General features: G+C 41.9%; 1 protein-coding gene across 1 annotated transcript in view; it reads right to left on the bottom strand.

Moving 5' to 3' along the window:
• Nucleotides 1-25,894, bottom strand: part of LOC137526181 (contactin-associated protein-like 5) — a 508,827-nt gene that overhangs the window by 84,333 nt on the left and 398,600 nt on the right. The window contains exon 14 of the mRNA XM_068247401.1: nt 12,552-12,702. Within this exon, the coding sequence (XP_068103502.1) occupies nt 12,552-12,702 (151 nt within the window). The remainder of the gene's footprint in view (nt 1-12,551; nt 12,703-25,894) is intronic.

Below are 25,894 nucleotides of genomic sequence, written 5' to 3'. Positions count from 1 at the left end.
CTAGGGACAATTTAGGGGGGGGGGAAGCCAATTAACTTATCTGTATGTTTTTTGGGAGGAAACAGAGTGCCTGGAGGAAACCCACACTAGGAGAACATACAAGCTCCTTTTAGATGTTGACCTGACTGGGATTTGAACCAGGGACCCAGCGCTGCAATAGCGAGAGCGCTAACCACTACACCACTGTGCTGCCCTTTGATAAGATATGTATTATTTTATATAATTTATCAGAGATACCAGCATCTTTACTGCTGGCAAGGTGAATCACTGTAGGAGGTTTGACACCCCTCTCCTCTGAGCAGTGAGAGGGAACATCACATGATCTCTGAGAGTTCTCTGTGAGAAGTGGCTACATGACATCATGGCCTAGGCTAAACGTCACTGGGAGGACGAGGTTACAAGCCAATATGGAATAATACCAGTACACAGATAGATATACAGTCCCACCCACACACAGAGGCCAGCAGCAGAGGGGTCATGGACATTGGGGAAGTCTCTGGAGCATACTACCGACGTAAGTATTTTTTTCAAAGTGTCAGGTTGACTTTAATTCTGTTATATTAATGTACTAGCTGATAGCCCAGCGTTGCCCGGCTACATATTGGTCTGGTGTTGGCTCGCCCACTTTTTTCTAACCCTAACACACAATTATTCAATGACCTAGTTTGTAAGCTTTGCGGTCTTTGGCTTTAATATTTGCATTGAAATGAAACAAATCTGATTGGCTGTGGCTCCACCCCTTTTCTGAATTTGAACCCCAGTCACCCAATGATCAACTGTACCAGGTTTGAGGCTTGTGCCATTAACAGTGCAAGAATGGCAGCAATTAAATATTCCCCTTGAAAATAAATAGGTGAATTTTAATTGGCTTTTGTAGGCTCCAGCCTCTTTTCTGAATACTAATCGCAGTCACCCAGTGACCAACTGTGCAAAGTTTGAGAACCCTGCCATTAACAGTGTAAGAATGGCTGCAGTTTACATTTTTCCAGGGAAATTTGTATTTGTCTCCACCCACTTTTTGGTTATGGGGATAAAAAGTATCCTATGTGTTATTCCACGTAATTTACTATTTGTGTGCCAAATTTATTCAAATCCGTTCAGCTATTGTAGCGTGATCGAGTAACAAACGTCCAAACGTCCAAACATCCAAACTTTCCCACTTATAATACTAGCTGGTCGCCCGGCGTTGCCCGGGTATGTAATTGGCTAGTGTTAGCTCTGTCCACTTTTTCTAATCCTAACACACAATTACTCAATGATGACCTAGTTTGTGAGCTTTACGGTCTTTGGCATCAATAATTGGCATTGAAATGAAATAAATCTAATTGGCTGTGGCTCCACTCCTTTGAAAATCAATAGGTGAATTTTGATTAGCTTTTGTAGGCTCCACCCACTTTTCTGAATATTAATCCCAGTCACCCAGTGACCAACTGTGCAAAGTTTAAGAACCCTGCCATTGACAGACAGTGTAAGAATGGCTGCAGTTTACATTCTGGCAGTGAAATTTGTATTTTTCTCCACCCACTGATGTCCTAATGTTTCCCGGGTATGTATTTGGCTGCTGTTGGCTGTGGCCACTTTTTCTAACCCTAACACACAATTGTCAATAGTCAATGACCAAGTTTGTGAGATCTGTGGTCTATGACATGAATAATTTTCATTGAAGTGAAACACATCTGATTTGCTGTTTGTGGCCCCACCCCTTTTCTAAATATTTAACCCAAGTCACCCAATGATCAACTGTACCAGGTTTGAGGCTTGTGCCATTAACAGTGTAAAAATGGCAGCAATTAAATATTTGCTTTGAAAATCAAAAGGTGAATTGTGATTGGTTTTTGTAGGCTCCAACCACTTTTCTGAATATTAATCCCAGTCACCCAGTGACCAACTGTGCAAAGTTTTAGAACCCTACAATTAATAGTGTAAGAATGGCTGCAGTCTACATTTTCCCAGTGAAATTTGTGTTTGTCTCCGCCCACTGAAGACTCGGCATTGCCCAGGTATGTATTTGGCTGGTGCTGGCTCCGCCCACTTTTTCTAACCCTAACACAAAATTACTTCATGACCAAGTTTGTGAGCTTTGCGGTCTTTGGCATCAATAATTTGCATTGAAATAAAATAAATCTGATTAGCTGTGGCTCCACCCCTTTTCTGAATTTGAACCCCAATCACCCAATGGCCAACTGTACCAGGTACAGGTGATTAACAGTGCAAGAATGGCATCAATGAAATATTCCCCTTAAAGATTAATAGGTGGATTTTGATTGGCTTTTGTAGGCTCCACCCACTTTTCTGAATATTAATCTCAGTCACCCAGTAACCAACTGTGCAAAGTTTGAGAACCCTACCATTAACAGTGTAAGAATGGCTGCTGTTTACATTTTCCCAGTAAAATTTGTATTTGTCTCCGCCCACTTATGACCCTGCGTTGCCCGCTTATGTATTTGGCTGGTGTTGGCTGTGCCCACTTTCCTAACCATAACACACAATTAATCAATTACTCAATTACCAAGTTTGTGAGCTTTGCGGTGTTTGGCAACAATAATTTGCATTGGAATGAAACAAATCTGATTGGCTATTTGTGCCTCCACCCCCTTTCTGAAATTGAACCCCAATCAACCAATGATCAACTATACCAGGTTTGAGGCTTGTGCCATTAACAGTGCAAGAATGGCAGAAATGTAAATATTCCCCTTAAAAATCAATAGGTGAATTTTGATTGGCTTTTATAGGCTCCAACCACTTTTCTGAATAATAATCCTAGTCACCCAACGACCAACTGTGCAAAGTTTGAGAACCCTACCATTAACAGTGTAAGAAAAACAAAAGTTAGCTTTCTTAAAACAGAAAGAATTTGCAATAATTCAGGTAGGAGTGAGCTTGAGATGTCTCCCAGTGCATCACTGCTGAATATATGCAAATTAACCATTGTTACCCTTAGAAGCCAAACACACCTCTAGAACCGCTGGAATGCAATGATGTGTCAGCTTGTTAATTTGTACAGAGCCATAATAATCCAACATGCATACAGACTGTTTTGGATTGTTTGATCCTCATCAGTGCATGGCATGGATTAATTTGGCTCTATGCAGTAGGGCTTGTAACACCGAGAGGTACAGACTAACCAGCAAGCTCATCGTGACCCAGAACTCATTGGAGTGTGTAAGGGACTACAATGGTCCTAAAAGCCCCCTTATTAAGATGTTAAAAAAAACAAAAATTTGCTTCCTTAAAACAGAAAGAATTTGCGATAATTCAGGTTGGAGTGAGCTTGAGATGTCTCCCAGTGCATCACTGCTAAATATATATGCAAATTAACCATTCTACCCTTAGAAGCTAAACACACCTCCAGTGTAACAGTGTAAGAATGGCTGCAGTTTACATTTTCCAGTGAAATTTGTATTTGTCTCTTTTTGGTTATGGGAATAAAAAGTATCCTATACTTTATTCCAGGTAATGTACTATGTGTGTGCCAAATTTCATTCAAATCCGTTCAGCCGTTTTTGCGTGATCGAGTAACAAACATCCAAACAGCCGAACATCCAAACATCCGAACTTTCCCATTTATTATATTAGTAGGATTAGTAGGATAACCTGCCATATGGAGTCTACATTCAAGTCCATGAGGTCAGACTTTTGATGAACTCATAAATTCCTCCTAAGAAGAACTGTCTAGCAGAGATTGTACACATCCCACCATTTGTAACATCCATGGGTGGTTTTTCCATGAAGCAACGTGAATCATGTGCTTAACTCATCTCCTAATAGGAGAAAAATTCCCTAGAAAGGACCTATACAAATATGCCAAATGGCCTGCTTACTAGCGCCACAAGACTTAGTGGGTTACCACGGAGCTCCCAGGATACTACAATGGAAAAAAAAATCAGGAACCAATTGTGCAAACTGATTGGGGCCCATATGCAATTACGGTAACTTTTTCACCTGAATTTTCTCCTAGGATTTTTCAACTTCTTTTTAAAATAACTTTGAGAGTACTTATAGACAGACTCTCGATGGAGGAAAACCCTGTTGTGAGCGTTCAGTGACAGCTGAGCCGCTGTAGGGATGAAGACTCCATCTACGGTCTTTGAAGTATTTTAAACATCGTAACTTTTACAGTGAAAGGGTTATGAGATTTATTTATGGGGCTCGAGGGGGGGGGGGGGGGGGGGGGGGGGGACGGAGACAGGATGGTGTTGCAAACACTACCTTTAATTGGCCAATAACATATATTTATAGATTTTTGAATGCAAACTTCAAATTATGCTCTCTTAGCTTATATTCATGCCCAAGGGAGATCTGGTTGAGCTCTAGTATAATCAACTGGTTAATACTGGCCCAGCAGTATCCTATTATATTTTAACTGTACTGTATATCTGGTATCTGGCACCGATATATTATCAATAAAGATTGAGGCAGATAACTAGGGCCTATTGTGCGTTTGCAGGTACGGCTCTCACCTCGCCCAATCCAATATTTCCTTCTCCTTACCAAAAAGGTCAACAAAATGGCAAGTATCAGTAGACATAATTAATCAATAGGGATAAGCGAGAGAACTTTTCAAGTTTGGTTCCATAGCCAATTGGCTTCAATCTCGCTTAAGGTGGCCACTAACGATATAATTTGCTGAACGATCGTTTTTGAAGGATTCTTCATAGGAATAATCGGAAATGATCGTTTGGGACCGCTAATGGGCTAAAATCTTCTAAGCAATCTGATCGGATTACTGAAATTATCCAATCGTATTGTAGAGGTGGCACACCTTACCCTGGTGTGGGTGCTATGGCCTGTGGATGCTGAGCCCAAACATCCAGAATTATAACAAGCAGAAAGAGTCCAGGTCAGCACACCATTGGAAGATTCAAGTTTCTTCAATTTATTGCTTCATAAGCACATAGATATGACAATTGTTTCGGGGCCAACAACGGGTCCCCTTCCTCAGACAGTGCAAACAAACGTCTTTTGCAAAAGTGTTTGTTTGCACTGTCTGAGGAAGGGGACCCGTTGTTGGCCCCGAAACAATTGTCATATCTATGTGCTTATGAAGCAATAAATTGAAGAAACTTGAATCTTCCAATGGTGTGCTGACCTGGACTCTTTCTGCGGATTACTGAAATTGATCCAAAAATCAATTTAATTAATCTGATTGGATTCGTTAGGAGATTTTTGTCCATTAGTGGTCCGAAACAATAATTTTTAATCTGTACAGGCAAACAGAGGCACCAAAAGGATAAAAGTCGATAAATAGTTTAAGAATCGGGGGAGACTGAGGTGGACCTCCCCCCTCCAAGCAGACACAACAAACTACCGATAGAATTCAACCAAATATTTACTCACATACTCCAGAAAGTGGAACGCTTTTCACAGGCATATCACGATTCCTCAGGCTATGATCAGAGCATAAAACTCATGTAGATCTAGTACAAAGCAAAGAGCCTCTGTGCGAAACGCGTTGGTTTGTGAGTATTAATATGTGCATAACCCTGGTTTGTGAGTATTAATATCATATACTTGCTTTGTCACCATGGGCGTCCGCACATATGGCAAAACCGGGCATCTGCCCGAGCCTGGCCGCCCGCTGCCCCCCCCTGGCCGCGTGCCCGTGCAGCCAGCAGGAGGGGAACACGCAGAGAAGAGAGAGAGCGCTATGGGCACAGTGGGGAAGGGCGGACGTCTCCCCTGCCTTCCCTCACCTTAGGGGTCTCTCTCTCCCTCGCTGTCCCCTCCGGATTGAAGTGTGCAGCGGCTGGCAGCGGTGGGCGGAACTTACCTCCTCTCGCTCCTGCGCCGGAAGTTCTGGTGCCGCACTCTGGTCTGGATCAGGCCAGAGTAGCGGCTAATCCATCCGGTGCGTGCGACGAGAGGAGGTAAGTTCCGCCCACCGCTGCCAGCCGCTGCACACTTCATTCCGGACTCCGGAGGGGAGAGCGAGAGAGGGAGGGAGAGCCCCCTAAGGTGAGTGCCCATAGCTCTCCCTCTTCTCTCCGCTGCTCCCCTCCTCCTGCACACATGGCCACTTTTTCTGGGGACATATCCCCCTGGCTACATATACCGGGACATATACCCCTGCCTACATATACTGGGACATATACCCCTGCCTACATATACTGGGACATATACCCCTGCCTACATATACTGTCTGGGACATATACCCCTGCCTACATATACTGTCTGGGACATATACCCCTGCCTACATATACTGTCTGGGACATATACCCCTGCCTACATATACTGGGACATATACCCCTGCCTACATATACCCCTGCCTACATATACTGTCTGGGACATATCCCCCTGCCTACATATACTGGGACATATACCCCTGCCTACATATACTGGGACATATACCCCTGCCTACATATACTGGGACATATACCCCTGCCTACATATACTGTCTGGGACATATACCCCTGCCTACATATACTGTCTGGGACATATACCCCTGCCTACATATACTGTCTGGGACATATACCCCTGCCTACATATACTGGGACATATACCCCTGCCTACATATACCCCTGCCTACATATACTGTCTGGGACATATCCCCCTGGCTACATATACTGGGACATATACCCCCTGCCTACATATACTGGGACATATACCCTTGCCTACATATACTGGGCACATATACCCCTGGCTACCTGTTCTGGGGACATCTCTACCCCTGGCTACCAGTTCTGGGGACATCTATACCGCTGGCCACCTATTCTGGGGACACCTATAGACCTGGGGCTACCTATTTTTGGGGAACCACTGCTGTCAGATTGAGTGTATTTTGGGGAACTGCTGCCAGGTGAGAGGTGTCTACATATTAAGGGGGCATTCTGCCTATTTATGTGAAAAGCTGTCTATTTATGTGCCTCATGACTGCTGAATTTGTCTTGTTGCGGGCCTCATGGTTACTGACTTTGTCTTGTTGGGGGCCTCATGATTTGTTGGGGGCCTCAAGATTGCTGAATTTGTCTTGTTGGGGGCCTCATGATTGCTGAATTTGTCTTGTTGGGGGCCTCATGATTGCTGAATTTGTCTTGTTGGGGGCCTCATGATTGCTGAGTTGGTCATGTTGGGGGCCTCATGATTGCTGAATTTGTCTTGATGGGGGGGGCCTCATGATTGCTGAATTTGTCTTGTTGGGGGTCACATGATTGCTAACTGCGAGACTATGGAAAAAGCTGAATCATCATCATATGAGACAATAGCATTAAACCTACTTTTTCTGCTTTTTAAAACAGAAAATGAAACTGGGAGGTTCTAAAAAAAATGAATAATTTTTTTCAGGAGTACGATGGATGAAATTGTTTATCTTCACAGTTTATTTTCAACTTAATTTTCCATAATGTTCATGTATGAGTTAAAACGTTTGTATTTAGTTTAAATTGCTGTTGGCACTTTGTGATAGTAAAGTGACTTTGCAGTTTGGACACTCGACCTCCAAAAGGTTCGCCACCACTGTCCTAATCTAATGTCCCACCATTGCTTAGTTCATGCAAACTTGTCTCCACCCACGACCACACCCACATTCTGGTTCATGACCACACCCATTTTTCGGCGCGGCACGCTACGCGCGCCGCATGACGTAGCTCCATTTTTTGGCGTGCTACGCGCGCCACACAACACCAGCCCAAATTTTTAACTCCCCACTTTTTGCCCCCCCCCTGGAAAATTTTCTGCGGACGCCCATGTTTGTCACACCCATATTGCGAGTACATACTACACTATATTGGGCGCTCGGTGTCTCTTTCTGTAATCATTTTTAATCGTTCATACGAAGAATTGTTCGTTAAAATAGTTTGGCAAATTATAGTTAGTGGCCACCTTTAGCGAGATTCTTGCAAGATCATCGAAAGCCAATTTTGGTATGTAATAGATAGATAGATAGATAGATAGATAGATAGATAGATAGATAGATAGATAGATAGATAGGTAGATATATTACATACCAAACCATTACATTATACACACACACCACACACACACACACACCACGCACACACCACGCACACACCACGCACACACCACGCACACACCACGCGCACACACACACACTACACACACACACCACACACACACACACCATGCACACACATACACCACGTACGCACACACACACACACACATACACCACGCACACACACACACACACACACACCACACACACACACCACGCACACACCACGCACACACCACGCACACACACACACCACGCACACCACGCACACACATAGACCACTCACACACATACACCACACACACACACACACTACATACACACACACTACATACACACATACACACACATACATACACCCACACACCCACACACCAGACACACACCACACACACACACCATGCACACACATACAACACACACACACACACACACACCACGCACACACCACGCACACACCACGCACACACACACACCACGCGCACACACACACCACGCACACACATAGACCACTCACACACTACACACTACACACACACACACACACACACACACACACACACACACACAGCACACACACCACACACCACACACACCACACACCACACACCACACACACCACACACACCACACACACCACACACACCACACACACACACACACACACACACACACACACACACACACACACACACACACACACACACACACACACACACACACACACTATAAGCCCTAGGATGATATAACAATATACATGTAGACTTCATAGACAGATAGGAAGTATATGAGCACATGCTGCAGGCTGAATTCCCACAAGTTAGAGATATACATTTATTGCTGCATAGAATAGCGCGTCTTCACTGCATCATTCCCGCCACTATCCCCGCATACCTGAGCCGTATGGTATTAATCAGTTATAAATATTGATGGGCTGCATTGATTTATACTGCTTAATTCAAAGCCACGGTTCGCAATTAATTAATATTTCATTACAAGGTTACTAGCTTTTGTTACATTGTACAGAGGGAAGACCATAAAACAGCAGAGACAGCATTATACTAGGTTCTGCGTATATACCTTAATGCAGTGCCAGCAAGTTACCTCAAAAATTAAAGGGGCACTATAACGAAGAATTATAAGATACTAGCTGGTCGCCCGGCGTTGCCCGGGTATGTATTTGGCTAGTTTTGGCTCCACCCTCTTTTTCTAACCCTAACACACAATTACTCAATTACTCAATGACCTAATTTGTGAATGTTGTGGTCTTTGGCATCAATAATTTGCATTTAAATGAAACAAATCTGATTGGCTGTGGCTCCACCCCTTTTCTGAATTTGAACCCCAGTCATCCAATGACCAAATGTACCAGGTTTGAGGCTTGTGCCATTTACATGCAAGAATGGCAGCAATTAAATATTCCCCTTGAAAATCAATAGGTGAATTTTGATTGGCTTTTGCATGCTCCACCCACTTTTCTGAATATTTATCCCAGTCACCCAGTGACCAACTGTGCAAAGTTTGAGATCCCTACCATTAACAGTATAAGAATGCCTGCAGTTTACATTTTCCCCATGAAATTTTTATTTGTCTCCACCCACTGACGACCTGGTGTTGCCCGCTTATGTATTTGGCTGGTGTTGGCTGCCCTCCCTTTTTCTAAACTTAACACATAATTACTCAATGACCAAGTTTGTAAGCTTTGTGGTCTTTGGCATCAATAATTTGCATTAAAATGAAACAAATCTGATTGTCTGTTTGTGGCTCCACCCCCTTTTCTGAGTTTAAACCCCAGCCACCCAATGACCAACTGTACCAGGTTTGAGGCTTGTGCTATTAACAGTGCAAGAATGTCAGCAATCAAATATTCCATTTGAAAATCAAAAGGTGAATTTTGATTGGCTTTTGTAGGCTCCACCCACTTTTCTGAATATTTATCCCAGTCACCCAGTGATCAACTGTGTAAAGTTTGAGATCCCTACCAATACCAATTGAGATACCCTACCACTTAACAGTGTAACAATTGCTGCAGTTTACATTTTCCCAGTGAAATTTGTATTTGTCTCCACCCACTGATGACATGGCATTGCCTGATTATGTATTTGGCTGGTGTTTGCTGTGCCCACTTTTCCTAACCCTAACACACAATTACTCAATGACCAAGGTTGTGAGCTTTGCGGTCTTTGGCATCAATAACTTGCATTAAAATGAAACAAATCAGATTGGCTGTTCGTGGCTCCACCCCCTTTTATCAATGTAAACCCCAGTCACCCAATGACCAACTCTACCAGGTTTAAGCCTTGCACCATTAACAGTGCAGGAATGGCAGCAACAAAATATTTCCCTTACCCTACCATTAACAGTGTAAGAATGGCTGCTGTTTACATTTTCCCAGTGAAATTTGTATTTTGTCTCCGCCCACTGATGACCCGGTTTTTGCCTGGTTATGTATGTGGTTGGTGTTGGCTGTGCCCACTTTTCCTAACCCTAACACACAATTAATCAGTTACTCAATTACCAAGTTTGTGAGCTTTGCGGGTGTTTGGCATCAATAATTTGCATTGGAATGCTCCACCCCCTTTCTCATTTTGAACCCCAGTCATCCAATGATCAACTGTACCAGGTCTGAGGCTTGTGCCATTAACAGTGCAAGAATGGCAGCAATGTAAATATCACCCTTTAAAATCAATAGTTGAATTTTGATTGGCTTTTATAGGCTCCACCCACTTTTCTGAATAATATTCCTAGTCACCCAGCGACCAACTGTGCAAAGTTTGAGAACCCTACCATTAACAGTGTAAGAATGGCTGCAGTTTACATCTACCCAGTTAAATTTGTATTTGTGTCCGCCCCCTTTTTGGTTATGGGAATAAAAAGTATCCTATACTTTATTCCAGGTAATGTACTATGTGTGTACCAAATTTCATTCAAATCCGTTCAGCCGTTTTTGCGTGATCGAGTAACAAACATCCAAGCATCCAAACATCCGAACTTTCCCATTTATTATATTAGTAGGATAAAATCTTTATCTACACATACATGTAAAGAATATACACATTTCTCCCAGAGTAGGTGCACTATATATATTTTTTTTTTCATTTCCTGTTTACGGTTAGGTCCATAAATATTTGGACCATTGGTGGGCTAAAATGTCGCATGTCCAAAATTTTGCATCGGAATTCACAATTACGTATCGTAATCATAATGTGAAATTTCATAGAAAATCGTAACTAATTTCTTAATTGTACTATATCATAATTTTGTGTAATTTTTTTGCGTTATTTTGCATAATTTTCTGCCGACTTTAGCGGTGAATAGAAAAGCCGCCATACATGGTATTGACACCAAAATTGCTACTCAGGTTAAAGAGAATAGTGGGTACAAAACAAAAAAATTTTTTTCAAAAAGACTTTGTAGTTTTTGAGAAAATCAATTTTAAAAATACAAAGAAAAAATGGTTTTTAAACTGTCATTTTTCTGTGTTTAAAAAACATTTTTTCTTTGCATTTTTAAAATCGATTTTCTCAAGAACTACCAGGTCTTTTTGGGAAATACTTTTTTTGACTTGTACCCACTATTCTCCTTAATATATGTAGCGATTTTAGTGTCAATAACATGTATAGCGGCTTTGCTATTCACCGCCAAAGTCTGCACAAAATTACACAAAAATTATGCAAAATTGTATGCAAGATTACAACTGACTATATGAAATCAAGTACATTCATAAATCAGAATTACATATAGGCGTAATTGCGAAAATGTATGTGAAAATGTGCGTAATTGTAATTGGCTGATTATGATCATTACTAATTTGGACAGAGAAAACATTTTCTGATTTTGGTTCTGTACATTCCCACAATGAATATTCAATGAAACCATTAACAGGCAGTTGAAGTGCACACGTTCAGGTTTGATTCAGTGGGGTGAACAAAACGATTGCATAAAAATGTGAGGCAACTAAAGTATTTTTTACATCCCTTCATTTAATTGGCTCAAAAGTATATGGACAAATAAATAACTGGAAATTAAATGTTCATTTCTAATACCTGGTTACCCTTTGCTGGCAATGAAAGCCTGGAGTCTTGAATTCATGGACATCACCAGATGCTGGGGTTTTTTAAAGTGGATCCGAGATGAACTTTTACTTATTGCATAATTGTGTTCCTTTCCTATTGTTCATAGGGCATTCCTCAAGCCAAATACTTTTTTGTTTTTGTTTTAATACTCTGATTCCATATAAACTAAACAAGCCACACCCACAGGTTTTCAGAGAGCCAAGGCACTTTCACACTTCGCTTCCTATACTGGGGGCACCTATACTTGGCTATGGCAGTCATTCCATTGTCACGGTGTGTTTTTAGCCCAATAGAGTGCTTGGACACGACCACATACAGCGTCCAAAATATTTTGATCAACTGAGACAGCAATTACCAGCAAAGGACGGTAAACACATGACAATGAATGCTCCCATTCATCTGAATGCGGCATCCAACAATCCTAGCATTAAGTGATGCCTTTAAATGATGTCCTTGACCTGTGTGAACCTGCCCTAAGGAGGAATATTTCAAACACAGTTTTCTGGTAGATATTTTGGGCTTACCATTCATGTCTGTCAGCATCACAGTTGCAGTAATGCCTCATGTCAATGCAGCTCTCCTCCAGGCCGCAGGCGCACTGTCCGGGCAGGGATCCGCCCCAGTAGGTGTGTCTCTCATTTCCTCGGCCAATCCACCATGTGTACGGGTTTCCACCTTCAAAAAAAAACAAAAAAAAACATTGAGGATAACATCTCTATAAACAAAAAAAAAAGTGCATCTTACTCTGGACATGATACTTTTTCCATTTTAAAACCGCTTTAAGTCAATGAGAATTGTTAATAAAAAAACAAAAACAGCCAGATAGTTACCTAAGGAGAGGGAAGGCTCTAGGTCCTATACAGCCTTCCCGGCTCCACTCTCAGGCCCCGTTCCAGTGATGACTCCCCAGTAGCAGTATTCAACCAATTTGGTCAAATAGTGCTGTGTCCACCGTCGAAGGGAGGCTTTGGAAGTCTTCAGGAGCCTGCATGCTCCTGTACCAGAGCCACTCCATACTACGCGCACACGAGCGCCCTCTCACGTGCACTCGCACGTGCGCAGTATGGAGCCACGGCTCCCGAAGACTTTGGAAATCCCCCATGGTGGGGGATTGAAACGGGGGAGACAGCGCTCAACAGAGAGGATTGGGAGAGCAGCAGGAAGGTTCTACAGGACCCAGAGCCTTTCCTCTCCTTAGGTAAGTATCTTTCATTTTTTTTCATCGATTCCCATTGACTTTAATGGACCACTAACATGAATTTAATGGATAATTGAATAAAGTCCTAAACAAAATCAGAATTATTTTTTTCTTCATTTTTCATTCAGAACACTGGCTTATCAACAATGGCTGATGTAAATAAACATCACTATAGTAAATATGCATCACAGGCATTCAGGAAAAGTCTATGAAAAGGATTCTTAAAACAGATATTTCAGTGCTGTTTGTTATGTGTGTGTGTGTGTGTTGTGTGTGTGTGTGTGTGTGTGTGTGTGTGTGTGTGTGTGTGCGTGTGTGCGTGCGTGCGTGCGTGCGTGCGTGTGTGTCTAGGTGGGGAAATTATTGTATTATCTCTTTGAGCAGTGAATCCCTCAGTTACTCAAGTGGAGCCTTCATCTGTACTCCTCTTTGCTGTAATGCTGAGACCTGTTGCTTAGCTATCAGAAGGCAGTAAAACAATTAGCTGATCAAAAAAGAAAGAAAGTCAGTGTAAAGCCACATACACACGCTAGATGACCCTTGGCCGAAGTGGCCGATAAGACAGCATAGCACAGAACACATTGCTAGCCTGCAGGCTAGCAACACCCCAGTACAGCCTTGGCCCTGCAATGTATGTTGCCAGAGGGATCAGGTGTCGATCCCCACCGGGTGACATGTCTTATACGATGGTCCAGGTAATTGTGCTTGCTGTCCATCGGCATATCGATGTCACAGACTTTTCCTTCTAGTTGGTTCCGCTAGAGATGTCGCGAACATCAAATTTGGGGAAATTGCACGAACTTCGGCAAATGTTCACAAACTCACAGGCGCAAACCGCAACAGACTTCAATGGGCAGGCAAATTTTAAAACCTACAAAGACTGTTTCTGCCCACAAAAGTGATGGAAAAGTTGTTTTCAAGGGGTCCAACACCTGGACTGTGGCATGCCGGAGGGGGATCCATGCCAAATGTCCCACCAAAAATTACGGAGTTGACGTAAAGTCGGGTTTTAATCCCTAAAGGGCAGAAATCACATTATGCACAGGTCTGGGTGTCAGTGGGCTGTGGAGTGTCTCAGACAGAGAAATGCAATAGTACTATCAGAAATACAGGGAAATAGTAATGCACTGGAGTGGTTCTGTGCATGCAACTTAATGAGGCAACAATAGCAGTAGTGTGCACACAGCTCCGGGTGTCAGTGGGCTGTGGAGTGTCACACACAAAAAGAACACAGGAGACAGATGTGCTAGTCCTCAAAAGGGCTGTTTGGGGTGCTTTCACAACAAGTGAGGAACAAGAACATAGGCCTAGCTAATGCTTTCCCTACCTATCTGCAGTAAGCCTGACCCTGCTCTCACTAACAGTCAGCAGCTAGAAGCGAATGATTCCAATATGGCCACTGCCACTGCTTTTTAATAGGGGAGTGGGGGGTCCAGAAGAGGGTGCAAGCTGATTGGCTGCCATGTGTCTGCTAACTGTTAGGTAAGGGGTCAAAGTTTAGCTCAATCATGATGTATAGGGGGGCCGGTCAAAAACACCAAATGTTCGCTGTTCACCGCAGGCGTGAGCAGCAGAAGTTTGTACTGTCCGTCGGGGAACAGTTTGGGACATCTCTAGTTGCCGCCTGATTCACATGATTCAGGTGGATTCATGGTAGGTCCGGCCCCGGTGGCAATGCACTGCTCAACGCCATACAACACTATGAATCTGGCTGAAGGCCATCTCTCACTTCTCTGACTGCTGTGCCAGATCACACTTGAATGGAATGCCTAAAATAAACCAGTTTATTGAATGGCTATGCACAGGTCAATAGAACACCGGGGGATTCAATACACTAATTTACTGCTGCGTTTACTTTCTGTATGCAGGATAATTACACAGCTCCATAGATCTCCCTCTGTGCAGTGACTACACGTCACACTCACACCCAACACGGGTAGAAGATACAGAACAGAAGGAATATCCGCACAGAGATCCTATATTTATTACCTCTGCAGTGAAAAAATAAAATATCCCCCCGGAACTGTGTCAGCAAGGCGACTGCTAATAATCTATTGAGATATTCGGACGCCAATCATTCATCACCATAAATATGTTGACAGTGTTTGCGAGTCAGCGTGTAAGCGAGGAGTAATTCATACTCCGGGTACCTGGAAAGACTCGTGCTTATAATTAACAGGCGACACCTCGTTATACGGAGTCTCAATAACAGGCAACTGTCTTCTGGCATCCGGCCGCCAGCATGGGAGAGGGATACCCACCTCTTTCATAGATGCTGAGGGATTCAGGACCCCCCATAAAAGGTTAATCATCATCATCATCTCTGCAATGTGCACAGAAGACGTGGGGAATTTTAAGGCCTGATTTATACTTTTTGGGCCTATAGGCCAAGTATGTTGTGGCTCCCCTTTTATGTGCAGCTGCCCCCTCCTGCCTATTCCATGTGCAGCCTCCTCTTCCGTGTGTATCATGCATTCACTGTAGACCAGCACCGGATTTACCATAAGTCACTGTAGGCCTGTGTTGGCAGGCACCTGATTATGGAAAGTAGGCTTACTCCCTTCCCCCTGTCCCTCTCTTTTTCTATGCAGAGTCCTGAGTGGAGTGTAGATAAGAGGTTACTCACCCAACTCTCAGTCCAGTGATGAGATATAACTTCTACTGGGGGCACCTCTAGCTACTTAACCTATTTTGGTTCCTGAACGTAGAAACTACGTCCAGGAACCATGCGCGCTACCGCGGTCGATCGCGCGCGTGCACGCGCACTCCCGGCCGCGGATTCGGTAGCCCGATCACTGATTCCTCTCCCCCGCTGAAAAAGCGACAGCTTCTCTCGGAAGCTGCGCTTTTTCTGGCCGTTGCCTCCCCCCTGCGTCACTCTAAGCGTGTGTTACGCTTAGAGTGACGTCATGTAAACAAACTCATGGCCGCCATCTTGTGGCCAAAAAGTAAAACTACAACTAAAAGTAAAAAAAATTAAAAACAACACACAATTACATTATAAAACTATAGTTTACATCCCACCCTCCCAAAAATACCCAAATAAAATGTTTTATATAAAAAAAAAAAAAACATTACAATAAAAAAAAAAAATGTAAATATTTACCTAAGGGTCTAAACTTTTTAAATATCAATGTAAAGATGAAATATTTCTATTTTTTTTTTTTTATCTTAAACTTGTAAATAGTGATAGATGCAAAACGGAAACAAATGCACCTTTATTTCCAAATAAAATATTGTCGCCATACATTGTGATAGGGACATAATTTTAACGGTGTAATAACCGGGACATATGGGCAAATACAATACGTGAGTTTTAATTATGGAGGCATGTATTATTTTAAAACTATAATGGCTGAAATCTGAGAAATAATGATTTTTTTCCGTTTTTTTCTTATTCTTCCTGTTAAAATACATTTACAGTAAAGTGGCTCTTAGCAAAATATACCCCCCAAAGAAAGCCTAATTGGTGGCGGAAAAAACTACTTATCAGTTCATTGTGATAAGTAGTGATAAAGTTATAGGCTAATGAATGGGAGGTGAACATTTCTCAAGTGAAAACGACGGAACGCGAATGGGTTAAAGGACCATTATCGCAAAATAAGTAGGCAGTTAAAATCTGACAGAACCAACAGGTTTGGGCCAGTCCATCTCCTCATGGGGGATTCTTAGATTTTAACTGCCTACTTCTTTTTGTGATAGTGGTCCTTTAATACTTAGGGTACCTCTGGTCTACCTAATACTGGATGGCACCTGCAGCTACCTAGGCCAGGCAAGGGAGTAGGAGAGGTGCGGTTAGGTGGGGGATTGTAGGTTCACATCAGGCAAAGTCTAGGGGCCTTGCCATGACATCTGTGCCTATAGGCTCATGTGATGTAAATTCGGGCCTGCTGTAAGACAAGACAAGACAAATAACATTTATATTGCGCTTTTCTCCTTGCGGACTCAAAGCGCCAGAGCAGAGCAGCAGCCACTAGGGCGCGCTCTATTGGCAGTAGCAGTGTAAGGGAGACTTGCCAAAGGTCTCCTACTGAATTAGTGCTGGCTTACTGAACAGGCAGAGCCGAGATTCCAACCCTGGTCTCCTGTGTCAGAGGCAGAGCCCTTAACCATTACACCATCAGCTGTACCGCCTCTCTTTCATGAACAGCTCCCTTGGGCACGAGTTGATTCCCATTTTTAGCCTCCTCTTTTATATGTTGACACCCCTCTTTCATATCATGTTAAGGTGCCCCATTGGGCTACAGACGCCCAAGGCCCGGGCCTTTGCGGCCTTTTCTAGAAATCCGACCCTGGGTGGTGTTCTAGGAGACTACAGGTTCCTGCATGACTCACCCGCCATTTAATAGTCAGAGGACACCAGCAAGACAATTTCACTTATGTTGGTATAATTATAGTCATATAAAGGACAAACCACATGTAACATTTTTGCCATAATAATGCACAAAAAAAGTAATTTTTAAAAAAAGTTTCCAGAGCAATGTGTTCTGAATCGATTATATACTTATAAATACACTGAGAGATAAACCATCCGGCACTACGTGTTACAGGTCCATCAATCTGTCATTTATTACTTCATTATTTCAAATCGTACATAAATCCATGATCAGTGATTCATATAAACAATACATTCATACCCTGTCCGGTAGCTGCTGTGGGGCAATGTGGGAGCAGCGGTCCGCCTGACGACCGTTTCGCTCGAAAACGAGCTTCTTCCGAGGCTCCGTGCGGGGTGTTTAGTCCCTAATTGGGTTTTTAAATATGCCGGGCATCCGCTCCAGCTTCCGCGTACGTCACGCCGCTACGTCACTTCCCCTTCCGCTATCGCGCCAAAGCGCATGCGTCAAAAAAATCCTCAAGACGCGTCATAAATCGCCGTGCGCATGTGTACCATGTTACGTCCATGACGCGATCTTTGCGGAAGTAAAAACAGGGAAGTGATGTGCGCTCCACAGTGGCTCCCTGATCCCATTTTGATATGGATATTCAGAGTAACCACTAGATGGTGCTATACTTGAGAGAGGGCATCTGCTAATACTATCAAACTATTAAAACCACATCTTTAATTTGTATCCTATAAAAAATGATTTTTTTATGTATCATGATTAAGACTTAACCACTAAAAAGAGGGGAGGGTTTTTTTGTGGGTTAGGTTAAAGTAGGGCTATGGGACCTAGGTTATTTAACCTTTTCAACATATCTACATCTTTATCCTTTGTCGGGCATGTTACATTTCATATATTAGGTATAACACCTTCAAAAATGTTGTCCCACATAACCCCACACGAACCCATTTAGCCCCTTCCCAATATTAAAAACAAAAGAATAAATCAAAAGGTTTGGGACAGCACCTAAGCTACATCAAGAAAGTCCATTACATTATTCAACAAGAATTAAGGATTCAAGAAGCAGGCCATATCGACACAGTCATTGAGGCCCAATGCCCCCATCGCATTAGTATTAATTATCCATCTACTTTCTCGTCTCAGTAGACTTTGTTCCCTGTTTCCTCCTCTCGAGGGGACTTGGACCTGTTCTAGGCCTGCAAATGACAGACAGGTGGTATCTCCTCCGTGTTCTGCTCTAAAATGCTCAATTAATCTAGTGCAACCTTTACCTGTTTCTACTGATTTTATATGCTCTCGCACTCGTTCTCTTACTTCCCGAGTCGTCCTTCCAATATAAAAGCGCTTGCATGGGCACCACACTATGTAGACCACATAATTAGTCCTGCATGTTATAAAGCTCCTTATTTTATTTTCCACCCGTCCTACTTTTAGGTATTTTCCAGGTTCCATATGTGAACAATAGGAGCAATGGCCACAACGGTAGTTCCCTTTTAGCTGTGTCTGGTCGAGCCAGGTGGTTTTCTTTGGACTTTTGAATTCTTTGGCGCGATAGCGGAAGGGGGAAGTGACGTAGCGGCGTGACGTACGCGGAAGCTGGAGCAGATGCCCGGCATATTTTTAAAAACCCAATTAGGGACTAAACACCGCGCACGGAGCCTCGGAAGAAGCTCGTTTTCGAGCGAAACGGTCGTCAGGCGGACCGCTGCTCCCACATTGCCCCACAGCAGCTACCGGACAGGGTATGAATGAATTGTTTATATGAATCACTGATCATGGATTTATGTACGATTTGAAATAATGAAGTAATAAATGACAGATTGATGGACCTGTAACACGTAGTGCCGGATGGTTTAACTCTCAGTGTATATATATTGGATGACCTCTTCAGCATCCTGAGCACACGGAAGGTTGATACCCTGTCCCCTCTGTACCAGAAGATCCCTCCATTTTTTTTTCTCATGACCGCAGTGCCAGTCTCCTTTGTTTTTTCTTTTTGTTTTTTTCTTTCTTTGATGTGCAGCAATATTTATAAATATAATATTTAAATGAAACTTGAAGCTTAAAAAAAACAAAAAACAGAGCTATGATATAATGAATTGTATGTGTAGTGCGGATAATGAATAGAACATTAGCAGCAAAGAAAAGAGTCTCATATTTTTATTTTCCGTTATATAGCTTTTTTTTTTTATAACATTGCATTATTCTGTCAAATTTGCAGTTTATAAACCACACCCTGTCTTTTAAGCCATAAAACAAAGCAGAAATAATGACCCTTTAAACTTTCTTGCAGTAAAACCTTATCTCAAGCTGTCCCTCACTGTTTCTTGGCTGTTTAAGTACTTGAGAAAACAAAGTTGGGTAAATTCGCTCCGAGAAGCTCTTTGCATAGATAACATCTGAAGTTTTCGAACTCTTCCTGCAATGGACAACGATATGAAACTCTTTTCTATGCAACGTATGTTCTATTTCTTAGCTGTACTACACATATAATTCATTATCTCATAAGTTTATTTTCACTTCAGGTTTACTTTAAAAGACTCTTGACGTGAGAGGGATATGGACGCTGCCAAATGTGTTTCCTGTTAAACAATGCACATTGCCGACTGCCCTGTTGATCCTCTGCCTCCTATCTTTTCGCCATAGCCCCTGAACAAGCATGCAGCAGATCAGGTGATTCTGACTGAAGTCTGACTGGATTGTTTTAGGTGGGTGATTCAGACACTAATGCAGGCAGAAAGATCAGCACAACACTTAATAAAAAGTCTTTATTCCAAATATAGTTGCTGAAGAAATTCACTTATTTGTGTTCTCTGTTTGTTTAGGCACATTGCTGTCTCCAATTAATTCTCATCAGCAACTGTTAATAAACTGTAAGAGATCTCCGGCACTCGATAAATAGTGGGTGGCCCTGGAGCTATTTATTGACACTTCCACCTATGAACAATATTAGTATGGGTGCCGGCCAAATGTTTTTTCTTGTTAACGGAAAGTTAAAGAGGAACTCCAGTGAAAATAATTAACAAAAAAGTGCTTCATTTTGACAATAATTATGTGTAAATGATTTAGTCAGTATTTGCCCATTGTAAAATCTTTCCTCTCCCTGATTTACATTCTGAGATTTATCACATGGTGACATTTTTACTGCTGGCAGGTGATGTAGCTGCTGCTTGCTTTTTTGGCAGTTGGAAACAGCTGTAAACAGATATTTCCCACAATGCAATGAGGTTCACAGACAGGAAACTGCCAGGACCATGGTCCTCACAGTTTCTTGTGGGTGGGGTTTCACCACAATATCAGCCATACAGCGCCCCCTGGTGATCCGTTTGTGAAAAGGAATAGACTTCTCATGTAAAAGGGGGTATCAGCTACTGATTGGGATGAAGTTCAATTCTTCTTCTTTAAAGAAATAATATGTATATTACTGTTATTTTTGCAAATAAGGGCTTGTAATTAGTGACGGTTGTAAAACTGAAAAAATACACCTTTATTTCCAAATAAAATATTGTCGCTATACATAGCGATAGTGACATAATTTAAATGAAATAATAACTGAGACAAATGAGCAAATAAAATATGTGGGTTTTAATTACAGTAGCATGTTTTATTTTAAAACGCTAATGGCTGAAAACTGAGAAATGATTTTTTGTAAATGCATTTAGAATAAAATAAGTCTTAGGGCTCGTTTCCACTAGTGCGGCGTGCGTCTCGTAGACGCACGCCGGCACTGAGCGGGTGGGCGGGATCGCAGGCGATTCCCATCAGCCGTGCCATGCACGGCTATGGGAATCGCAGCCTCCGCCGCGAATTCTGTGGGGGTTTCCGGCCGAATCGCTACTGCAAGCGATTCGGCCGGCGGCGCCGTTGTCCCCTATGGCAGAGTTTCCCCGCGCGATTTGCCTGCGGGGAAACTCTGCGGATTCGCGGCCGTTTCCGCGAGAGTGGAAACGGGCCCTGAGTATAATGTACCACCCAAAGACAACCTAATTGGTGGCCAAAAAAAAAAACAGATATAGATCGTTTCATTGTGATAAATAGTGATAAAGTTATTGGCGAATGAAAGGGAGGAGCCCTGAAATGTGAAAAAATTGCTCTGGTCCATAAGGGGAAAAAACCCTCAGTGGTTAACTAGTTAAGGAACACTTAAGCTAGCCATACATCTAGCGATTCTGATTCAATCGACAAAGTGATCGACTTTATTAAGGAATCGACTTCAGTATGGTTGATAGAAAGTCGACTAGTAACCCACACACTACAAACGATATCCTATGCGATTCACCTTCACATTTGCTCTGACCGATGTTGAGTCTCCAGGCCCTGAATGCAAAATCAATTCAGAGTCGATCGAATGACATGTGTGAACAGTAGCCGATTCCTGTGCGATTGACCGATATCTTGCATCCTGCACGATTGACTTAGCTGGTCGATTCGACATGAAATCAGCCACTTTTCATCTACTGGGAATACTGGAACAAACTCGATTCCCTCTGGATTCTATAAAATGATCAAATCGAATTGTCGATCGTACAGCCAAATCGCTAGATGTCTGGCCACCTTTATTCTCCTACTTTTTTCCTAGAAGCTTGCTGGTGGCTTAAAGGGTCACTACAGCGAAAAACTGTAACATTTAAAATATGTGCAAACATATACAAATAAGAAGTACATTTTTTCCAGAGTAAAATGAACCATAAATTACTTTTCTCCTATGTTGCTGTCACGTACAGTAGGTAGTAGAAATTTGACAGTAGCGACAGGTTTTTGAATAGTCCATCTCATCATGGGGGATTTTTAGGGATATATTTATTTTCCAAAGCACTAAGTGAATGGCAGTTGCTCTGTCCAATTGCCAAAAAACTGTGTAGGGAGCAGGGAAGCTGGCCAGCATCATTGTTTAAATCCTTTTTAGAGAATATCTTGATAAAGAATAAAAGCCTTGCTGTGAATCCCCTATGAAGAGATGGACTAGTCCAAAACCTGTCACTTCTATCAGATTTCTACTACCTACTGTAAGTGACAGCAACATAGCAGAAAAGTAATTTATGGCTCATTTTACTCTGGAAAAAAATGTACTTCTTATTTGTATATGTTTGCACATATTTTACATTTTACAGTTTTTCGCTGTAGTGCCCCTTTAAAGGCATTTTATTGATAAGTTGTGAAAATTGGTGTGAAAAACTTGTGAATTGAATAAGGGCAACTGTTCTGTTTACAGAATTTTAACAATCATACCATACCAGTAAGTGTGGCTTTAAAACAAAAGGTAACACATTTACTTGTAATATTTCTAATACAAGGGGAAAAAATAAATATGTTCAGCTCTAAACACACTAAGTAGGTGAAACAAAGGCTCTAAAGCAGCACTTTACATTGATTTAAAAAAACAAAAACGGCAGGGATATTTCCCGTGGGCACTAATTGGTCACCTGGAGTGACTCTTTAAACAAACTTGGTACTGTTTTAATTTTCAGCTGCTTGAAACTTTTTTGACATAATCAGGTAAAATGATAATTTCCTGGAGGGGGCTTAAGAGCCCAATTCCCACGGTGCACCGCGAGCCAATCTCGCTCCGGAATCTGCCTTCCTCGCCAACACTTTGCGGGAACACAATCAAGGCTAATTAATTCAGTGCCTAATTAACATGGCAAAAAAAAAACAGCCAAAGTTTCAGCTTCTTCGTTTACCTCAAATGAAACACCTAAAACACCTAAAAACATTTTTGAACACTTTATTTTTTTAGCTAAATATGAGTTGGGCACAAATCAGAGATTACGATTGTACGAGGAAATGATTCATTCGATAAAATGATAACATCTGTGCCAAACTGGACTGTTCAATTAAACTTATTTTTCAAAACGTTGATGTCAGAGCAGGTCATTTTGGAAGGGGGTTAGTCGACCCCTCCATAGGCCACAATGCAAATAAACATCTTGAGCACATTTGTACATAGTCTTGGATTAGTGCTGTTGCCGTAGAGGTTGATATTGTGCGTATTTGTACGTAACTGTGCATGTGTACTGGTATTGTAAAGTTTAATAATTTGCACATTTCCATGATTGTGCGTTACTCCAATGACGTAGTGAGTGAGGCATACTTTCATTGTGCTGTATGCCTCACTGTATGATCACATTGCAACCTTACAGTGTAATGCACATTTTTGCAACACAATGTGTTCAATGTTAATATTGTGCACATTTCCACTTGATTATGCGTTATTCCAGTTACCTGAAAGTTTAATACTGTACACCATGAGCTCTCAAACTGTGTGCCTTCCCAGGGGTGCCATATATATATACCCATACATACACACATATAATATACACGGTATATTTTAAAAAAACAAATACATGACTGTTGTTATGTTATGTATGTATGCATGTATGTAAGCATTGTATGTATGTTTGTATGAATTATATGAGTGTACAATGCAAGTATAATGCAAGTTGTAATTTTGAACATAATTGTGCATAATGTTGACATGTAATTAGACCCAAAATGGAAATCTGCTTCCATTCGTAATTACAATTACGGTCAAATCGAAATGTTGGTAGCTCAGAGTTTTTTAATAACAGCATTTCGTTTTTGTTTTTTTCGTCAAGGGATGCCTTGAAAAAATGTCAAATTCACCAAGGGTGCTCTCAGCCGGAAAAGTTTGAAAACCACTGCTGTACACATTTACACATGATTGCGCATTATTATTCCAGTCACTGTAAAAATTCAGTCAAGTTAGAAATAAAGTATTTATTTAGATCACTACAGTATTTTTTTTTTTTAAAGGGTCATGCTTTTGGCTTAAAGAGACACTGAAGCGAAAAAAAATGTGATATAGTGAATTGGTTGTGTACTATGAATAATTACTAGAAGATTAGCAGCAAAGAAAATATTCTCATACTTTTATTTTCAGGTATATAGTGTTTTTTCTAACATTGCATCATTCTATAATATGTGCAGATTACACAACACTCAGCATTCAAAATGAGTCTTTCAGAGCAGTCTGTGAAGTAATGACCTCTCCTCTGGCAGATAAAAAGTAAATAGTCCAGGAACAGTTGAGATAATAAAAGTCAGATAACAGCCCTCTCCACGACTAACTTAGAGAGCTTAATGGCTTGTTTGCATAGAGATAACAACTGGAGTTTCTCAACTCTTCCTGTACTGGAAACAATTAGACTGATGTATCTGATCTTAATGTTTTATTTCTTAGCTGTGCTACACATACAAATCATTTTTTTTTCGCTTCAGTGTCTCTTTAAAGGGAACCAAACAATACCAGTTGCTTGACAGTCCTGCTGATCTCTCTGGCAGCATTAGTGGCTGAATCACACACCTGAAACAAGCATGCAGCTAATCTAGTCTGACTTCAGTCAGAGCACCTGGGGCTTGATTCACAAAGCGGTGCTAACCTACTTAGCATGTCTAAAGTCTTTAGACGTGCTAACCAGGGTGCTAAGTAGGTTAGCACAGGATTTCTCAATTGATTAACCTACTTAGCACCCTGGTTAGCACGTCTAAAGACTTTAGACGTGCTAAGTAGGTTAGCACCGCTTTGTGAATCAAGCCCCTGATCTGCTGCATGCTTGTTGAGGGCTTATGGCTAAAAGTATTTGAGACAAAGGATGAGCAGGACTGCCAGGCAACTGGTATTATTTCAAAAGGAAAAATCCACATCCTTCTCAGTTTAGGTTCCCTTTGGCCTTGTTCACATTGCGTTACGCTCGCGCGTCCGTCCGCAGTGGGCTTTTTTGAGGCTTTTTTCCCCAATGCCCGGCGCTTGGGTGGGCGATTCATTTTTGTGGTTAGCGGTTTCCGACGCGTTTTTCCCACGAGCGTTTTATAAATCAATAAAAAAAAGGAAAAAGAACCCATCTGCTAATAAATAATTAGACTGAACAGGTAATTGCAGCATAGAAAAACCTTTATTGATATAAACACACCGACATTAAGAACAATTAAAATGGATAAAATTCCCTGATCCTGATTGTAATCTTGTACTCCTGCTTACAGAAGGTGGGGTGTAAGTAGTGTTGGGCGAACATCTAGATGTTCGGGTTCGGGCCGAACAGGCCGAACATGGCCGCGATGTTCGGGTGTTCGACCCGAACTCCGAACATAATGGAAGTCAATGGGGACCCGAACTTTTGTGGTTTGTAAAGCCTCCTTACATGCTACATACCCCAAATTTACAGGGTATGTGCACCTTGGGAGTGGGTACAAGAGGAAAAAAAAATTTAGCAAAAAGAGCTTATAGTTTTTGAGAAAATCGATTTTAAAGTTTCAAAGGGAAAACTGTCTTTTAAATGCGGGAAATGTCTGTTTTCTTTGCACA

Source organism: Hyperolius riggenbachi, chromosome 7 (assembly GCF_040937935.1).
Source record: "Hyperolius riggenbachi isolate aHypRig1 chromosome 7, aHypRig1.pri, whole genome shotgun sequence".
NCBI classification, from domain to species: Eukaryota; Metazoa; Chordata; class Amphibia; order Anura; family Hyperoliidae; genus Hyperolius; species Hyperolius riggenbachi.
Note: the sequence above shows the minus strand (reverse complement) of the source record. Positions and strands in the feature narration are given on the sequence as shown.